This window comes from Sinohyriopsis cumingii, chromosome 5 (genome assembly GCF_028554795.1).
Source record: "Sinohyriopsis cumingii isolate HCF-2022 chromosome 5, ASM2855479v2, whole genome shotgun sequence".
Lineage (NCBI taxonomy): Eukaryota > Metazoa > Mollusca > Bivalvia > Unionida > Unionidae > Sinohyriopsis > Sinohyriopsis cumingii.
This window is the reverse complement of record NC_142965.1, coordinates 84,531,448-84,551,775: the sequence shown is the minus strand read 5'-3', so window position 1 is coordinate 84,551,775 and position 20,328 is coordinate 84,531,448. Positions and strand designations below refer to the sequence as shown.

The window sequence follows — 20,328 nt, the reverse complement described above, 5'->3', positions numbered from 1 at the left end:
TTCCTCAAAATGATAGTAAATTTGTTACATGCTATTTTTTCATACTTTTAGGAACAAAAAATATTTTATCACGTACAAGAAATATACATGCAGATGAAATTTTGGGAGCCATGCCACAACCATGTTATATCTGAATTGGTGTCATAATGGAGTGTGCTAAAGAAGAGGCGTCACATTATATATATATATATATATATATATATATATATATATATATATATATATATATATATATATATATATATATATATACATGTATATATAATCATTTAATTTATTAAATGTAGTTTAAGTAATATACAGTGCATCCTTCTCTGGCTCCTTGCTGGGCCCCTCTTTGTCTACTATGGTTCTCTGCCAAGACATGATGTCATTGCAGCCAATATATATTAATAAGCTAGTAACTAAATTTAGACACGTTGCCATGTTGAACCAGTCAGATGACTGAGTTGAAGCATGTGATCAAACATTGTGAAAGTTAGGTGTCATTCATATAACTGATACACCTGTAGAGATGCATTCCTTTCAGTGCAGATGCTGCATTTAATTTTTAACATTACTTGCTGAAAGAACCATCCACCTCCCCTCCTACCATCATGTTGTTGATTTGGGACATTTCTTGCATAGCATACAGTCCCACTTTTGTTCAAAAGGCCCTTTGTCAAATTGGCTAATGTTATTATCATGGCAATCCTCAGGATAGACTCATCGAGTTTCGGTTATCAGTGTCCCTATATACCTTGTATCAGCCCCTTGCGGCTCCACATAAAGGTGTCAGACATTCTTCACAACCCTACAAACTCCCCAAGTTACCCTTCTGAGGTACTGCCATTGCCAAGTTTCATGTATTTACAGCTTTGCTTCTGATCCCCAATTTGTGTCAGTACTTAAATGCACTCAACTATTATGGCCATATACTTCATACCCGTTTCCTACACTGCATGTATGGAGTATTGGCTGATGTTTGTCATCATAGCAATCCTCAGGATCAGACTAATTGAGTTTCGGTTATCAGTGTCCCTATATACCTTGTATCAGGCCCTTGCGGCTCAACATACAGGTGTTGGACATTCTTCACAACCCTACAAACTCCCCCAAGTCTCTCTTTCTGAGGTATTCCTATAGAAACAATTCAGAGCTCGGCTGGTGCAGTGTGCTGTGACAGGATTTGCCACCATTATGCCAAAGATTATTTATATTTACAATAAAGTGTCTACTGAACCTATGTATTGTGTCTTATTTATATATATATATATATATATATATATATATATATTAGAGAAAACATAAGAGAACATATAGTGAGCAATCGCTTACTCCAGATGTTTCATCACACTTTCATACAGTCGGTGGTATGTAGGCACACAGTGATCCTGGATCGTTGATAGAAGCTTCGAACAAAGAACATCAAGATTGTGCCTAGAAATGACATGAATTTCTTGTCACATGTTACAATATTCAATTATGTGTATTAATCAATATGCATTGTTTTAATCATGCCATATATTTCGAAAATTCTGTAGTGCAAATAATTTTGAAGGTACAGCCATTTTATTTCTTCTGATGACAGAGCAAGCAGATTATATTGTAAGCCACCACATTAAAGGGACTGAAGTAATGGAAAAACAAAAGTAAAACTTAGCACAAAAGAAGGCTAGAGTTTAAAGGAATCAGTAAATGGCTATTTTGTTGATGCTGGACAGCTAAAACATTTAAGTATGGCATGTAGTTGTGGTAAACAAATACTCAATAGGTCAATGGAATATCACCGGAGTATTTGTTTTCAACACTGATAATCTACCAAGTTAAGTAACAAGTTACTGATCAGAGAATATATGCATTTTGGAACGAAAAAGGTCACATAAATTATATAAAAAATGTGACAAACAGATTAAGTTTTAAATAAAAGTTCTTACTTTTCTGATTCATGAATAAACTGTTCATGTTCATGGAGAGTTTCATATCTCATGTGACGTAGGAAAATATTCATCACACCAAGAATTTCTTGCTTCCTGCGTTCGATTTTTCCATGGCTGAAAATGATGGTACAGAATTAGTGACTTTTTGTCAATTCTGATTTCTTGAAAGTCTTTCAAACTGACACAAGCTCCATTAAGAATGTCATTAAAGAAATTTTGTTAAAATTGTTAGTTTTCAAAGCTTTTGAATTTTTTGGCAAAATACTTGGTGAAAAGAAATACTTTCACATTAAAGAAATAGATTCCTACGAAAATAATCAGAAAATAATAATAAAATATAAATAAATAGAAAAAGATTGATATATACACAAATAGACAGACTGCCATTTTGATATATACAAGGTTATGAAGAAGTAAGATTGTGTCCAAAAGTTAAATAAATAAATAAATAAATAAATAAATAAATAAAATAAATAATATTGTATGCAATACTGTTGGTATAAATAGGTAAAATCTAAATCATTTGATGCTAATGAGTTGTTTAGCACCCAGGTCACAAGGCTTTTGAAATCTGTACCAATGATCAGCCTCACAACATCTGACACAGTCCATATTAGCATCGGACTCTTGCTCCTGCATTTTGCTTCTCAAGATGTCTATGTACTTTTCAATCTCCTGAACTCGTCCCTCAATCTATGAAATAGATAATGAGAATATGCATTAGAATACAATCTTTGAATAAAGAACATTCCTTAATTTAACATGTCAAGTAGTGGCTTTGAATTGCTAAGCATAATGACAGGCATATTGTTGAGAGACATACCTTTTTCTGAAATGCATCAAATGAAGTCTCCTCCAGAAGCTTGCTGATCTCTGTTAAAAGTCTTTTCAGTTCTCCAACTTCTTTGTTAATGTCTGGGTCATGGAATTCAATGAATAATTCTGTAACTGATTTAAATCCAGGAAATACAGTGAAAACTATTGAAAGTCGTTTTCTCGTTTCATCTGAACATCTTTTCAGATCAAGAATACATATATTTGATTGCCGGATAATTCGGTAGATGTATCGTCTGAAAAGATACACAGATTTAACACTGCATACAAATTAGCAAGACATATTTGGGAATGTGCACCATCTTATCATCAGAATCTGTCACAAGAAAACTGAAGACATGCTAGCAGAATATAACAATCACGCAGTCAAATGGTCTATTCAAAAGATGAGGTTGTGTATTAAGGTAGAACTATAATATCAAAATGTGTACTGAACTATGTGCCAATTATTAGTCATTAATAACATGTATGAGCTGGCCATAGTTGTACAAAGCTATTTGATTCTTTAACTTCATCTTCTCTACAACTTGTTTTTCACACCTTTGTTTCTTTTAAATATCAAACACAGATGATTAGGATATGTTAAGTACGAACTTATCTACCTCAAGTTTGATGGACTTTGGTTAGTGTATGTTAAGTAACAACTTATTTACCTCACATTTCATGGACTTTGGTTATACATGTTAAATAATATCTTATTTACCTCGAGTCTGACAGACTTTGGTTAGAACATGTTTAATAATTTGTTACCATGAGTCTGACAGACATTGGTCAGAACATGTAAAATAATAACTTATTTACCTCAAGTTTGACAGACATTGGTTAGAACATGTAAAATAATAACTTATTTACCTCAAATTTGATAGACTTTGGATGAGCTGGACTTGGCTGTCTATAATACATTTATGGGTCCTACAAATGTGGTATGCAACTGCTGTACATTTCTTAGCCATTCTTGCATCGTCATTTAAACTATATCTCAAACTAGTATCAGGAAGTTCCACTGCAAAAATATTACATTTACATGATGATCTACAATGGAATTTTTCAAATCTAATGTTTTATAACGGATGCTTTAAAGAAAATACACTGAGTGGATTGGGGACTGTTTCATTTTTTGTATAATAAAATTGATATGTTCACAGATGGTTTTCTATTATTCATCGAGAAATGAAGAATGGCTTTTGTCAAAAGACAACATCTAATTACAATATTCCAGATATAATTACAAAACATTAATTTAGCACTTTGGTAAAATAACCTAACAAATTATATGTATATCACAAAAAGAAATTAAATCCGAGTGCTTCCACATAAACTTTTGATATCTTGTCGCTAATTACACATTTTCAATTTCCTAATCTCTTTGTTTATTGTGCACTCTTTAACTTATCCTTTATGTATTGTAAAATAAATATATCTAAATGATTCAATATAAAGTGCACAACTACCAGATAATGATTTATAATTATAAGGCAGTGAAGATTAAGTGAAACCAAAAAAATAAAATCAGATATTAGTTTATGACATAGAGATCTTTCAAAAACCCATGTTTATCTTATAGCGATAATTTTAGCAAAAAAATCATTTCAGTGAAGAAATAGCAACACTTCACAAAACAGCCAGGGCAATAAACAAAATACATAAAAATCTGGAAAGAAATATAGACTGCTTGTCACTTCTGATGAAAATTTCTGGACGTAAACTTTGCATATCTAAGAAACAGGACTTGACAGTGATAGTATCTTCTTCCCTGAGATATTATGATGTAAAGAGAAGTTATTTAAGTCATTTATTTTAACACGGAATCATTAGTTAACCATTGTATTACATCCTGTACACATGATTATAGTGTATCTGCATCATTTCATAAGATCCAGTCACTCAGAACATCCTGTGTCTTTTCCTTCGCATGCTAGAAAAACAGTCCGATGTAAACAATACCCATTTCAAGTCCTTGGTTGTTATTACATCAACGTAACTTAAAGATGTCACAGTGACTAAATGTATCATCACTCTCAGCAAATGTTGATGAATGTCCTATGAATTTTGGGATTTCAGTTTTCAATGCACATTAGAGCAATTTTCTGCACGTTGTTATGTGCAACCCCCAACCCCACCCAATATATGAATCCAATGACCCAAAATATAACAATCATATAAAAATGCAATACATGAATCCAATGACCCAAAATATAACAATCATATAAAATGCAATACATGAATCCAATGACCCAAAATATAACAATCATATAAAAATTCAATACATGAAGCCAATGACCCAAAATATAACAATCACATAAAAATGCAATACATGAATCCATTGACCAAAAAAAAAAAATTATAGAAAAATTCAATTTATTTATTTATCGTGTTCAGTGCATGCTCAGCCATTTAACAGTCATCATCAGCAAAGTACCGAGCATGCAGTCCACTGGGGAACTTTGTCAGTTGACAGTTGTTCACCAGGAGTGACATGGTCTGTAGAGTTCACAGCAACAGGAAGAGTCAGTGGCCTTGCCCCATCTGACAAGGTTGACTGCACAATGACCCTGTCCTGAAGAGAAGCGATTCAGCATGGTCCACAATTACTGTGGAAGGATGAAGCCAGAAGGGCAGACAGATGGCTCAGCTACGAGAGAGTGGTTTGCAACATCTGCTGAAGACCACTTGACACTCCATGCATAAAAATTCAATGCATGAATCCAATGACCCAAAAAATAACAATTATTTAAAATTGCAAGACATGAATCCAACGACACAAAATATAAAAATCATTGAAAAAGCAATTTAATGAGCCTTTATTTAATTTTTTTAATAACAAGTATTCATAAATAGTTCATGACAGACATTTTGTATCAAAGACAAATCGTAAATTCCCTTTAGTATGGATTGTGCATATGCTTCCAACACAAAATGTATGATTCCACAGAAAATAAGGTTACAAGAGTCTCTCAAAAGAAATCATGTAAGATTTTTGTCCATTTTTGAAGTTATTAACAGACAAGATAGAAGTTAATATTTCAAATTATAACAATACCGTCATACTTACTTATATTGATTAATCCCATGAATGGAGTGACAATTATCTGACACTGATAGAGGAATAAACTGCCTTTCCGAACTGAAAGTGGATATGACCTTATTTCATCAGTAACACCAACAATCTCTGTCAATTCCTGATCAGCAACAAGTAGAAGCTGGTTAATGGCTGGTATTTCTGTCACACATGCAATTTCTTCCTGCAGGCTGGCATATCTAAACAGAAGTGATGCATGTTTATTTGCTGTCCATTGACTGTCATAAAATGTGACATATGTGTGACAAGAAAAGGACAAATTTACACAATTTTAACTTACTTGAGTTGAACTGTATTTATGAACTCAGCTATCTGTAGTTTAGAGAATTGTTAATTTTATCTTTTTTTATTATTTTTATACGTAACTAACACAAGTGCTTGTCCACTAGGAAAAACAGCAAACAACTAAATTGTCTCGTTTAATAATAGTAACCTGTTGCTTTCTGTGGATGGACTAGAGTAATGATCCAGGCCAACACAACAATTCCATGTTTGTCATTAAAGTAACATCTTTGTGGTAATTCCATTGACTTGCTTGTTTGTGGTCTGATGAATTAAATAACAAAACTTTTGACAACAGCCTAGGAAAGAATATGGAGAAATTATACAGTAGTACATCCAAGAATAAATTAAAATTTTTTGTCAGAGAATAATTATCTAGACATTCGACATTAGAAGAAAATTTCACTTTATTGCTAGTCAAGGGGTAGCAAATAGAATGCATTACAAATTCTTCCATTCTGTAGTTTGTGTATCCATCTGTGATCTTCCCTTACCACTTTTCATTGTGTCCATTTTAATGTGCATCATCTGTCCATCCACTTATCTGTGGTCCATTATCTCAATGCAGTTGTAGACAATATATCCAATTTACAATAAAACCTTGCTCATAAACCCTTTGTCTGTGATCCACTAGATTTGTGTGTACTGCATCCAGTTGTCCATGGTCCAATATGTCAGTTCCTACTGCAGTATGTGTGTATCCCAAATCCCCCACCCATCAAGTTTTCTGTTTTCCAGTCTGTCCATACATACTGTTTCCATTTGCAATATACTTCATCCATTCAACCATGTGTCTGTGGTCCAGTCTGTCCATACATACTGTTTATCCATTTGTAATATATTTCATCCATTCAACCATTTTGTAGTGGACACACTTGTGGATGTGAGAAATTCATTCACTCGATCAATACACAGCTGCCTGTAGTAAACCCTAAGTCCATTCAAAGGGCAAACATATGTATTTGTATGTGATATAAATAAAATATATGTATAGTATGTACGCTGTATCAATGATATACCACTCATTGTATAAATTAATGAAAAATGTATACATCTCGTGGTATATCATTGATATACTATATAAAGGGTGCATCGTTCTACCTTGTACTTGTTTGCTCTGTAAGATGTGGGCACTTACTAAAGTGAATCACAATGTCAGGACACTAGAATGCTAAGTCATGTTGTCATTGTCATATATAGAGTCAATTTAATACTATCAAAGAATTGTACACAATTCTGAACTTAACATTCTGCTGGAGCTAATGTCCTCCCACACTCCTATTGTCATGAAATTTGTCATTGGTAACAAATTTAAACCCCAAGAACTCTGAACATTTGCACTGTGTGTGTGTGTGTATAGTCTCTATACAAGAGATACAAAATAATACAGCATAAAACATTTTTCTAAATATGATTTCATTTTAGAAAACATAAACATTTGGAGAACAGGGAAGCCAAACACACATGAAAGACCGCTTACTTATCCCTGGGATTCATGTAGATCACTATGTCTTGTCCAATACAGCAATAAAATATGGTGAATTTTATCTTGGCATCAATAATGACGACCTTTTCAAAAAACTGTTCATAAGATAGCACATGTCTTCCATCTAGTAAACCAGCTATAACATCAATTATTAGATCCTGAAGTGTTCTGTAAAAGCCAAGTATAAACTTGTCAGATAAAAAAAATAATGTGCAAGCATTAAATAATACAAATAAAATATAACATATTCCCTTAATATGACTGACTTGTTAAAAGAATCCAAAATAACTGGAAAAATATTTCCATATGTATTAAAATGTAACATTTTCTTTCTGTGAAACAAATTGTCAAATAAATCTGGCATTAAAAAATAAAGGAAAAGTATGTCTATGCATGTCAAAGGAAACAGTCATTCTAAAGAGAGTCCTCAACCAAACAATAATGTAACACAATCTATACATTTTTCATGTCTACTTAGACGACCAGCATTTTTACAAGCAGGTTTTTGCTATTAACCTTTTATCCTATCATTTAAAGCCAATTCAAATCCTAGTGTTTTTTTTAATTACTTTGGTCTTTGATAAATTCCCAGATACCCATTACCATAGGTGATGTGAGACATTAGTGAAACATTTGTTCCTTTGCACTTAATAAATATAAAACAATCATAAAAATGTTTTCTTTTTATAGTGTAAAGGTTACAATTTATTTCTGCCCATATATGATATACAAATATTCCATTCATTTCAGCAAAAGTGTATTTAAAGGAAGAGGTTGGTCAAATTTGATAAAAATATTATTTGATTGTAAATACTTGAATTTAATTTGTGTAGGCTGGAGTGCAAGTTCAGCTTTAATTCTTATTTCAAGTGGAAGACCAAATGTAAAACATATATGCCAGAAAAATGAAGTACAAGCCTGGAGATCATAGCACCTTTGAGCCTGATACTGTGGTTAAGATCTGTGTCAACCAATGAGAGATGGACCTCATATTTAAAAGGTCTCATTTGATTGGCTGAAATTCAAAACTCAATTTCATACTCAAGCTCAGACTTTTATGATTTCCATTGCATATCTATCCAAATCATTACAAAGAATACTGTTATGGTAAACTTCCAAACACTTTTTACACTATCTGAATTACTAACAAAATATCAAATCTAAAAACAGAATACCCCAACACTTCTTGTAATTATTGATTCACCAACATCACTATGTCAACTCGACACCATTTTCATGGTTCCTACGCTTTTCTAAAGATAAATTTCCAGGGTTTTTCCAGGATGAAATTAATTTTTCAAGGTTCACATATGACCATAACTGAATGGAATTAAGGTACATTTTAGATTATGAGACATGCATTTTCTAAATCTAAAGATGTTTCTTTTTCAACACTCTCCAAACCATCTAAGTCAGAACAGACGATCATGCAAGCAGACAGATGAGCCTTTGCAAAAAGCAGGATAAGATGGTAAGATGGGCATACTTAATAAAGAGTGGTCTCCATACAAAAATAATGGCTCCGTTTAGCAAAACAATAAAAATAAAAAAATAAAATAAAAAAATAAAATAAAAAATAATTTAACTTTTGCCATTCTGCTCATGCGCGAGTTAAATAGCCAACAAAAAATGAGGTTTCTAACACAACTAGGCAGTATGTTATTGAAAGATGACCGGGGATTTGGTGTTTTCAAGTCTATTCAGAAATAGCTTTCAAAATGTGTTTCCTACTCAATTTTCAGGCAAAAATCGCAAAAAGCTCCAGGGGTTAATGTGTTAAAAAAATGTCCAAAGGATTGATTTAAATTTTGACAAAAAAAACATTAAAATTATATACTGTTGAATAAACAAGGACTGAATTTTCTGTAAAATCAAATTGTTTTCTTGTAATTCGTTAAACCAGTCCCCAAACCTGTATTGATACAGAGGCTCATATTGTTTTTAATATATAATACAAGGGACAACAATTTCTCATCTCAGCTCTTAGATTCAGCAATCTTGACTATAAATTTGGCTTAAAACAAATAGCAGTCCATTTTCTGATCTGGGTTTCCACCTAATATTCCCACTTTAGTTTTCATATTTGGACATTTAGGTGTGGGGTAATTGCAATTGCATATCGATAATTTGGAATTTGCTGCCACTGTGCGGTAGCGACATATGGTAGTCACTTACCAGTGGGCCTAGAAAATTTAAATGCATGTTATATTGGCTTATACCTGTATGACATCGATAGGAAAATGATTTATTTTCTCAGAAATGGCAAGTGTTATAATCGTTATGTTTTTAATCTGCTGACAAACTAGACGAAACTATGGCATAGATGAAACTTGACCCTGTACTCGCCATTTGCATTAATAGTCACATGATTTTATAAATCTCAAACGACGACATCGGAAGTCCAATAGTCACATGATATCAACAACAAACTCCTTTTAAATGTTGTTGTACAGAAATTCAATTATATTAAATGAAAGTCTGATACTTTTTGTAAAAACTAGCAATCTGGCCAGTCTGATTTATCAAGCAGAGAGCACATGTCAACGTGGTAGTTACATGATACAACAAAACTCAAGAAGTTGTTCTCGGAATATATAAATATGGAAAATTTTGTGATTTTTCGATTTTTTATTTTTTATTACAACCAGTATATGACCACCATTTAATATTTTTTATTTAATTTTTCTCAACAACATTTTAAAATGTGGATTGTTAGATTTGTGCACTCATGCAACTAGCAATGCAAATCGCGAGTACCATTTCACATTTCATCAACGCTGTAGTTTTATCTTGTCCTTCAGCAGATTAAAGACATAATGATTACAATAGTCACAATTTCTGAGAAAATAGGTAATTTTCATATCAATTTCATGCATGTATCACTTGATCTAACAACGTTTAAAGTTTGCTAGGCCATCCAGTAAGCGGCTACACTTTGCAACCACCATGTTGGCCTCTTATGATGCTAGACTGGTTTTCATGCCTTCCATGTCAGGAAAGATACGGATATCGAGCTGACATTGAAAATAAAAGTCTACTAGACAAATCTAATCCATTGAGCTTTTGGATTAACTCAGCATATATATTTATTGCAAGCACCCAAATGATGCATACTGCACCCTCAGAATATTCTGGTTAGAACTTGATAAATTTAACTCATGATCAGTTTAGTTATGACTCAATTACGTGATTGTTTCAGGTGTCAAGTGCTGGCAGAAAATTCCCGGGTTCTTCCTGACTTTCATCATTTGTGAAATTCAAGGACTTTTCATGGTCGCGAAGAAAATTATCATTTCTCACGACTTTTCCCCGACTTCCCAGTAGCGTGGAAACCCTGCATTTCATATATCCCCAACACATCTACAACCAATCCCAGATAAAACAACAAGGGTTTAAAATATTAATCTTATTCTGAGTATGAAGTAGATTCATACTTAAACATGGGTTGACATGTACACACTTAAATATGTATTGACATATACACACTTAAATATGTATTGATACATACACACTTAAATATGTATTGATACATACACACTTAAATATGTATTGACATATACACACTTAAATATGTATCGATACATACACACTTAAATATGTATTGATACATACACTTACATATGTATTGATACATACACACTTATGTATTGACATATACACACCTACATATGTATTGATACATACACTTACATATGTATTGATACATACACACTTATGTATTGACATATACACACCTACATATGTATTGATACATACACTTACATATGTATTGATACATACACACTTATGTATTGACATATACACACCTACATATGTATTGATACATACACTTACATATGTATTGATACATACACACTTATGTATTGATACATACACCTACATATGTATTGATACATACACCTACATATGTATTGATACATACACCTACATATGTATTGATACATACACTTACATATGTATTGATACATTTACATAGGTTTTGATACATACACTTAAATAAGTATTGACACACACACACTTAAATATGTATTAATAAATACACACTTAAATATGTATTGATACATTTACACTTAAATAGGAACTGACATGTTAATGATCAAATATGTATGTATTAGCACCCTATCCCTGCTTGATGTGAGATAGGTATTTTTAAAAAAATAGATATTTAAATCCATACTCTGGTATCTGGACAGAATTAGGTAGCCTCTTGCTATAAACAATGGTACCATTTTCCTCATTTTGACTGGCAGAAATGGCACCATTTGGTTTCTCTGATATCATTTTGTACCTGCAGTAAAGATATGGAGACAATGTTACCTGCATCTAGTACTTGTATGCTGAACAGTGCAAAAGATTAGAAAGATTTTCAAACATTGAACCCTGATATTCATTATGGTTTTTATACACATGCCACTGACTCGGTCTATCTGCATTAATCATACAGGTTATTATTTTAAAACTATTTCACAATTTTAGACCTATCCTTTAAATTGGCACCATATGGTCATTGTTGTGCTGAAGTGCCACTAAATGCTGATACATGCATACATACATAAATACATACTTAAACCTGCCACAGGCTGCATGAAAATCAAGAAGCCAAAGGAAAAAATAAATCAGGATTTGGAAGAAGAAAAACAGGATCAGTGTATGGGACCATATATTTACAAAGCTTTGCAAAGGAGATGACATCTCTACTGACTTATGCTATTTTACTTAATGTGAAAAATTTATGCTACAGTCATATCAAGAAAATCTACCATTTTTCCATTTTCATCTTTTATGCAGATGTATAGTGTTAATTAAACTGACACTAAATATCAGCATAAAAGATGAAAATTAAAAAAATGAAAGATGACAGGTGTATTTCTCATGGGATTTCTGCATCACTTTTGCTCTTTCTGAAGGAGGAATAACATTATGAATCAAAAGGATTTATTTCTGGTATTGTTACAAATTGGGATTTTGTGTAAAAAAAAGTGAAAGTGAAATTTTCAGATTCTTAAACAAAAATTTGGGAGTATCCCAAGTAAATCGGGATAAATGGTAGGCTTGCATACTCCTATAAAAAACATTCACACATTGCCATTATCACTGTTATCATTATTGCTGTCATCACCATAATCTTTATAGTAATAATTCTAAATATTATAATACTAATACTACTGCTAATAATTATAACAATAAAAGTTGTATAATAATTTTAATTATCAATAATGCAGGACACCTATGATATCTAGTATTTAGAAATTATCTATTCTAAGAAACTCGTTTAATCAAGTATATGGATGACTATATGCAAATGTAACTCAGCAATAAAATCAAGTCATCAACGTATTGATTTCAAGCTTTCATACATGACAGTGGTCAATTTGTTCCTTATAATATAATATGTTTTAAAACCTACATGGCTGCCTGGGCTTCTATACCAGCAAAGGAGCGGAATGGTACTTTTCCCACAACTGCATGATAGATGGTAACACCAATGCTCCATAATTCAGTAGTGACATCAAACTTCTTGGGGGTACTTTTTCCTAGGATGCCTCTCAAAAACATGCCTGGAGACTGAAACAATTTCCTGGCACTATATAAGTGGTAGAGTTAATGGGACAATAACTTTTTGCAGAAGCTCACAAGATAAAAAATGTTTCAAACTAAACATTTCTTGATGAATCATTAAATTTGTTATAAATACTATTTCACAAAAAATCTTACCTGTAAGTTTATCTTAGGTACTCCAAACTACTGACTCTCAGCAAAATTTGTTCCAAAAATAAGAATTAACTGTTAAAGACATTTTAATTCCTGTCCTCAATTGGACTGTTACCATATTTCAGTGAAAACCTACATAAATATGTTTTTGTATGTATCTAATATCTTCCATTTACCATATACTCCATTGTGCCATGAACCAAGTCATATGTTTCATCATCGGCCAGCTCCATCGCAGAACTAAAGTCTGTCAACTTATACTGCGATCTGAAATTTATATGGAAACAAATAACATTGTTAAAAGCATTAATCACTTTTCTTCACACAGTAAAAGGTAATACAAATAAACGATAAACTGCCTCAGGCAATGATATATTAAACGAAAAATTTAAGAGACCTCACATAACTTAAGCCTGTAAAACCATTCCTCATCATTAAAAATTCTAATAAATATTCAACATTTGTACTACAGTATCAAGCAAGATACAATATAAAAACTTGATGGAATGAAACTGTAATATTTCCATTTCTTAAAAGAGAAAATAGATGCATTCATAGAATATTCTTAATGTTCAGAATTATGAAAAGAATTTCAAGTTATTATAAAAATGTTCCCTTGTTTACAAAAGAAGAAGAAATATATGGGACCAAATGCTCAATCACACTGGTTAGGACAGATTTGGATGGCCTAAAAATATTACAATCAATCAGGCAAACATTTAAATGATATTTTGATACATTATAAACTTTTTTGATTATAATGAAAATTGTCTTTTACTGTTTGCAAAGCAATGTCTCACACGGAAAGGATCTTGTATTGACTTATTTTCCATACCTTCCATCCTCTCTTTTTGCTCGAAGAATGTTTCCTGGTTTCAAATCCCCATGAATTATATTTTTTTGCTTCAGGTAGAAAAGTGCACCCTCTATAAGAGAATACATTACATGTACTATACATGTCACACTTGTTAATTATCCTTCAGTCTTGATATATGGCTTGCTACTAAAAGATGAAAATTGTTTCTTTCTATCCATTTCAATAGACAAAGGACAATAGCTCTTGCCCATTACCTCCCCTTGGCATCACCAGGTGTTGCTAGTTTTTAGCTGAATGAGATACTGATGAGGATGCTTGCATGATTGGGGTAAGTATTCTTAACTGAAGAGAGTTCTGGTTAACAGAAAAGGTATGCAACTCACTTACGCTGAAAGCAGAAGCTAAAGCTATCAGGAAGCATGACTTGGATGATAGTGACTTTAGCGAAGCATGGGCTAGAGGTTTGAATGGATTCAAACTGAGCCATATTAAAACTGGATTGGTTCCATTTGGGAACAGTGAGGGATTTTTGTCAATCGAGTCCAAAAGGACTAAAAGATCTGACAGGTGTGTATCATGCCCAAAATCATGTCAGAGTGATGCTGGAATCTGTCCAATATCATGGGGTGGTAGCCTTTGACAGAGATTGTTGCCAACCGTTTCTGCTCAAAGAGCCAAAGAAAAAGTCAGCCAGTTGAGGGACTGAGGCAAGAAGAGGGACAATGTTGTTAACATGGCATCAGTCCCTGAAAATGTCACTTTCCTTCGTAAACCTTGAGAGTGGGGGTGTTCTTTTTCTCGAGATTTTCTCCACAATTGAAGGTTTAAAATGTCTGTCTCACAAAACTGTCCTGATAAAACCCAACCGTGTAGAATAAGAGGATGGCCCGGGCAGGGAAGTGCCACCTGTAACCATGACAGCTGGGAAAGATTCAGGTGGCCGGAATCTTCCTGGGCAGAACTATATCTAGAACAAGTAGATCGGTGATCTATGACTTGTCCCATCTGAGAGGGGTTATCAGAATCATCTTGCCATTCTGACCCCATAACTTCTGGGTTATTTTTGGTATCAGCACCGTGGGAGGGGAGGCAAATGGCCACAACCTCTCCCAAATGATTGATGGTGCATCTACACCCTGGAGAGATAAAGGTAACTAGTTTTTGATTCCACCTTGTTGCAAAGAGGTCTATAATCGGATGCTCCCATAATGTGCAAATCCAAGTCATGACTGATCGATGGAAAGACCATGCCGAGATATTGAGTCCGCCAGGAATATATCTGATTTGTACATTGACATGGAGACTGTCGCACCAATGGAAAAACTGCCAAATCAGAACAAAAAGGTCAGGTGATTTGGTGATCATTCCTGCTTTGGGTACAATAGGACTTACCATATGTTTCTGGAGGATGTCATCCATGTATTGCTGTCATTGTAGATGACAACGATCTGAACAAGGGTGATGATGTAATCCATAATGTTGGTACAATCCAAAGGGCTGATGTTGAGGCCAAAGGGAGAACTTTGAACTGATAAACTTTGTTGTGGTAAACAAAAACGGAGACAATGTTAGTGACACGGGTGGATAGGGATGTGAAAATATGCGATGGTCAGATCGAGACTGAGGGCATACTCGTCCCATCAAACGAAAAGGCAGATTGATCTCGCCATCTCCCATCTTGAATTGGTAGAGGACTCCAGTGGATGATGCTTTCTGAAAAAGACACAGCCTTGAATAAAACCCTGGGCACTGTGGCCTTTATGCAAGCTCTACCACCTTATGATGAGTGACTGTATCTCCTGTTGTAGAAAGGCATCTTTCTCTTGCTCTGACGATGCATCTGTGAAGAGGGGAGAGGAGAGGGGAGGAGATTGTTGATGAACGAAACCTGCAGCCCCACCCAATGACCTGGATTCCCCTCCCCCAGTTCTGAGGGAATAAAGAGATCCATTTAGCTAAAATTTCAGTTTCTAACTGTCTCTGTACCACTGCATCATAGGGATCAATATTAGTGCACATGTGACTGAGAAGATCCCCTGTCCTGAGGCTGCTTAACATCCATTCACAGTGGCGGAGTCTGAGTGGTTCCAAACACCCGTGTGGGTTGAGCGGCGAGCTGGAGGGGTAGTTCCCAAGGTGCCTGCCTCCGTACTTCCTCTAGTCTTCCTCCAAAGCAATGCTGACTAGAACAGGATCATCTGGAAAGGGACATGGATCGCAGAGAAAGCTAAATTTCAGTCCATTCCATGGTCGGATCTGAGTAAGACATGAAGGATGGCAGATTTGAAGGAGTTCTGTTATACTCAATGTGTGTTGAGGCCCAACTGGGTCTACTTGCAGTACTGCAGAAGACATACCATGCAGTATGAAGATTCAATTCCATTCACTAGTTCTCCCATGTTGATATGCACTGAACATACGGAAGTCCAGCACTGCCAGGATTGCTGGCTGGTTTGCAAGGTGAATGACTAGCCTGAAAACTGGCGGTATAGAAGACAGTCCGGCTATCACCGGTACCAGTCACTCCAAGCGCCTGGCTGGACAGAGATTTCTCAATGAAATCTCCATCACAGAAAGGGCATTTTGCTGGATCTGTCACTAAGATCCCCATAAATCATAGTTGGCTGGGCTAATTCAGCGAGAAGGTCCCCATGTTGGAACAGATGGATGGCCAATGATTGCTGGATGGCCTGTGATGGAATGTTTTATTATGCATTAGATCCAATCGATTCAGTACAAACCCATGTGTCCACACTTAGGGGATGAAGATTATGCTTGGACATGCAAGCAACTTATGCTCACTGGCTGCCTATAATTGGGGAACACTGACCCAATGAGTTGGAGTTGGCTGTACCATATTCTCAAAAAGTCTCCCATGCCAGACAGTAGGTGACAGCTGGACGGTCGGTAACAGTGCAGTGGTGTAAGGAAGTCAATCCAATTGATCCAATACAAACCGCATGTGCCCTGACTTACAGAACCGAAGGCCATGCTCAGACATGAAGGGGGACTTATGAAAACTGGGCTGTTTAAAATTTGGGAATACTCCCCAATGAATCTCTATTGCCAACAATGAGCTGTCAATTGTCTTCATTGACTTATTCCATCTTTCCTTCCCTTCCAAGCTGAATGGACGGTTGCATTTCATGCATTTAGTAAACATTTCTCCTGCAAGGACACAGGAGAAGAAAGTATAGATCACAAATCAGTATGTGACTACCTAGCTGATATGGCAGCCCAGACTTCCTCTGACCATGTATTACTGACACTGCATATCACAGATGGTGAATACTTAGTATAAATAAAACAGGAGTCATGGTAGACTTCCATGCTCTGAAGATGCATAAATAGTATTTAAATGACCTTCTCTTGAAATGACACAAGAGAAAGCAAAGCATAAATTAGTAATTCAACAAGTTACTATCTGGCTAATATAAATATATTCCCTGTTACTAACGAATGAATCGAAAAAGTCAGTGTCACATTTGAAACTTACAGACTATGCTTTGAACTTATGCATCTGAAGTATCTAGCTGACCATTCTACTGACACTACACAAGAAAGGAAAAACAAAGTATAAATTAGCAATGCATCATGTTAAAAACTAAAACCAACTCTGCTACAAATGGAGCAAGCGAAAAAAGTCCTGTAATGACCTTGCAGAGGTCAACAACAGCATGGTGTGATATGGTCTAAGAAGGACAAAGTCACTAAAGGTGACACAATCATTCAAATTTGGCAGAAATTGTGAAAAAAAGGTCTGCAACCTGTAACAGAATGATTAATCCACAATAAATCCAGAAGGAACAGAGGATGATTCAATTAGAATGCAAAACTGGCATGGATTGTCAGAGAAAAAACTGGACAACGCTATCCAGTACAGCAGCGAAGCTAAAAACTGGTGACAACTGGCGGTGCCAAGGGGAGGTAATGAACAAGAGTAATTGCCATTTGTCTATTGAAATAGTCAGAAAAAGATAATTTTGATATTTCAGTAGGGCTGGATTCGTGAGGTAGCAGTCTAATACTCCACATAAAATGTGATTGGAGAACGTATTTGATAGAGAAACAAGGATCTTACCAGAGAACAGGTTGAAATGACAGACACAATGTCAATTAAAGCTGCACTGGACAGTGAACAGTTACCAAGCTAGTGTTTTTTTTTTTTTTTTTCTACAGATGAAACACAAAAAAGTACTAATGGAAATGAGTAAATTCATGTCTGAAGGAAAATTTACGAACAAGGGAAACCTTGAAATTACTGTATGTGAAATGACAGGAATCACAGTCCCATTATTTAAAGTATTGTCATGTTTTAGGAGTACACTTTTGGTCATGGTGTAGGGACCCCTATAATAATGTACAATATTCACAGATGTGGATAATCTGATTTAAAATTTAGACCTTGTTGTGTGTATCTTAGCATACTCTTCATTGGAAAAGAGACAACCAAGTACTGACATGGCCTCTTCAGTCTCAACCTGTAATCTCATGGAAAATATTGTGAGAACGTTCAAAGGCAGATTTCAGATATTGATTCTAAAGAGGGCCTTATCCATTTTATCCAGGATAAGTGTTTCCTTGAGCCAATATTAAAAGTATGTTAACAAGAAGATTATCCATCGAGAACATGGCACCTCTTAGCCAAATACTGAATGCATCAGGAATGTGAACGCATTATAATTAAACATTATTTTGACTTCTATTTTTGTGTGTGAGTTGCTACTCATTTTCACTGGTGGCCATCATGTGAAGTTTACCATGGCACTTGAATGTAGCTTTGACCTTGTTATGTAGTTCATAGATTTGATGGTTTTTAAAATCAACACAGAAAAGGATGGCCCATTACAGGTACTTACATGCTGAAAAGTTTATGGATACAAATTATCATTTTTTATTCAACTTGTGATCTTAATATGTATTTGGAGAGGTACATCTTAGAACAGAATATTTTTAAGATTACAGAGGCAGTGGAAATATACTCACTAAAATTGTTGAGGAAAATAATCAATTCATCCTCCATTAATCCAAACATAAACTCTGGTTTATCAAGCATGATTTGAAGACTTCCATCCTCACAATACTCCATAATGAGCACTGATGAAGGAGAACCTATCTGTAATTTGGAATAAAGAACTTAGTTAAAATGAAAAATACAATTCTTACTTATCATGATAGACAAAATTTTAAAATCAAATAAATTAAGATATATATGTGTTGTAAGAAATTATCTGAAAAGTTAATATCTTACAGGAAATGCTTGCATACTGTAAATGACACAGGAAACAGATACTACTTCTTAAATGGTCCAGCCATTTACAAAAATATTTAAGAATGAGAAACAATTTCCATACCAGGAAGGACATGTAATACTGAATGTTGAGATTCTTTTCAAGATATAAACATGTCAGCATCATGCATCAGTTGCAACTAGTTATGGAAATCAATCAGAATTTCATAATCAATAGTCGGTTCCACTTAACCAACTGGTTACTAAGAGCAAATTTTAATTTGTGTTTGTTACAGTTCAAAATGTTAATGAATGTACAACAGTAATCTGTTTTACTGACATGTATACTTTAACCTGACACAAAATATTACATTTTTTCTATTGTGTTGTTCAACAACTTTGTTAATGAAAGCAACTTTTAAGACTGATCAGTCATATATAACTGAAATACTATTGCAATCCCCCAAAATCATTTCATTCATATGTGATGTGCCTATAACTTAAAGTATAGAAGGACATGGTTTTCTTGTTTGTCATTATTTACAAATACTACAAAGGATTTTAAATTTAAACTGAAACAAACCATCAAAATGTGTTAATATTTATTAAATCAACAATTTAACAGTTTAATCATGTAATCATGATTATATGTTCCTAATCATGAAAGCTTGCACCTACAGAATAATGTATGGTTTTACATTTGTAAGATGTGAAGGGAATAAATAATTCAGATCAACTTTAGTGGATTGGAAGCCCTATTTAGCTTACGATTTACTCAGTTTTACTGACCTTTGAGTTTTTGCATAAAACCAAAAAGAAGTAGTTTCCCTTTATACACAATCGATTATGGAGTTTCAAAATTGATTATCTAATTGGTTTGCTAAATCAATTGATGACTGATTATAACTGATAATTGGAACACTAATTATAACCCTAACGAGTTCCAATGAACATTGTGCTGTTTTGAAT

General features: G+C 34.2%; 1 protein-coding gene across 2 annotated transcripts in view; it reads right to left on the bottom strand.

Annotated features, from left to right (window-relative positions):
• The window catches only part of LOC149799649 (serine/threonine-protein kinase TBK1-like), a 110,653-nt gene that overhangs the window by 16,062 nt on the left and 74,263 nt on the right, over nt 1–20,328 (bottom strand). For both annotated transcript variants that reach the window (XM_089958993.1, XM_089958994.1), the window contains exons 5-16: nt 19,116–19,245; nt 14,148–14,238; nt 13,489–13,579; nt 13,008–13,165; nt 11,778–11,888; nt 7,595–7,768; nt 5,806–6,011; nt 3,606–3,756; nt 2,743–2,989; nt 2,497–2,612; nt 1,917–2,033; nt 1,318–1,419 (exon numbers count right to left, since the gene is read on the bottom strand). In XM_089958993.1, coding sequence (XP_089815119.1) covers nt 1,318–1,419; nt 1,917–2,033; nt 2,497–2,612; nt 2,743–2,989; nt 3,606–3,756; nt 5,806–6,011; nt 7,595–7,768; nt 11,778–11,888; nt 13,008–13,165; nt 13,489–13,579; nt 14,148–14,238; nt 19,116–19,245 — 1,694 coding nt within the window. The remainder of the gene's footprint in view (nt 1–1,317; nt 1,420–1,916; nt 2,034–2,496; nt 2,613–2,742; nt 2,990–3,605; nt 3,757–5,805; nt 6,012–7,594; nt 7,769–11,777; nt 11,889–13,007; nt 13,166–13,488; nt 13,580–14,147; nt 14,239–19,115; nt 19,246–20,328) is intronic.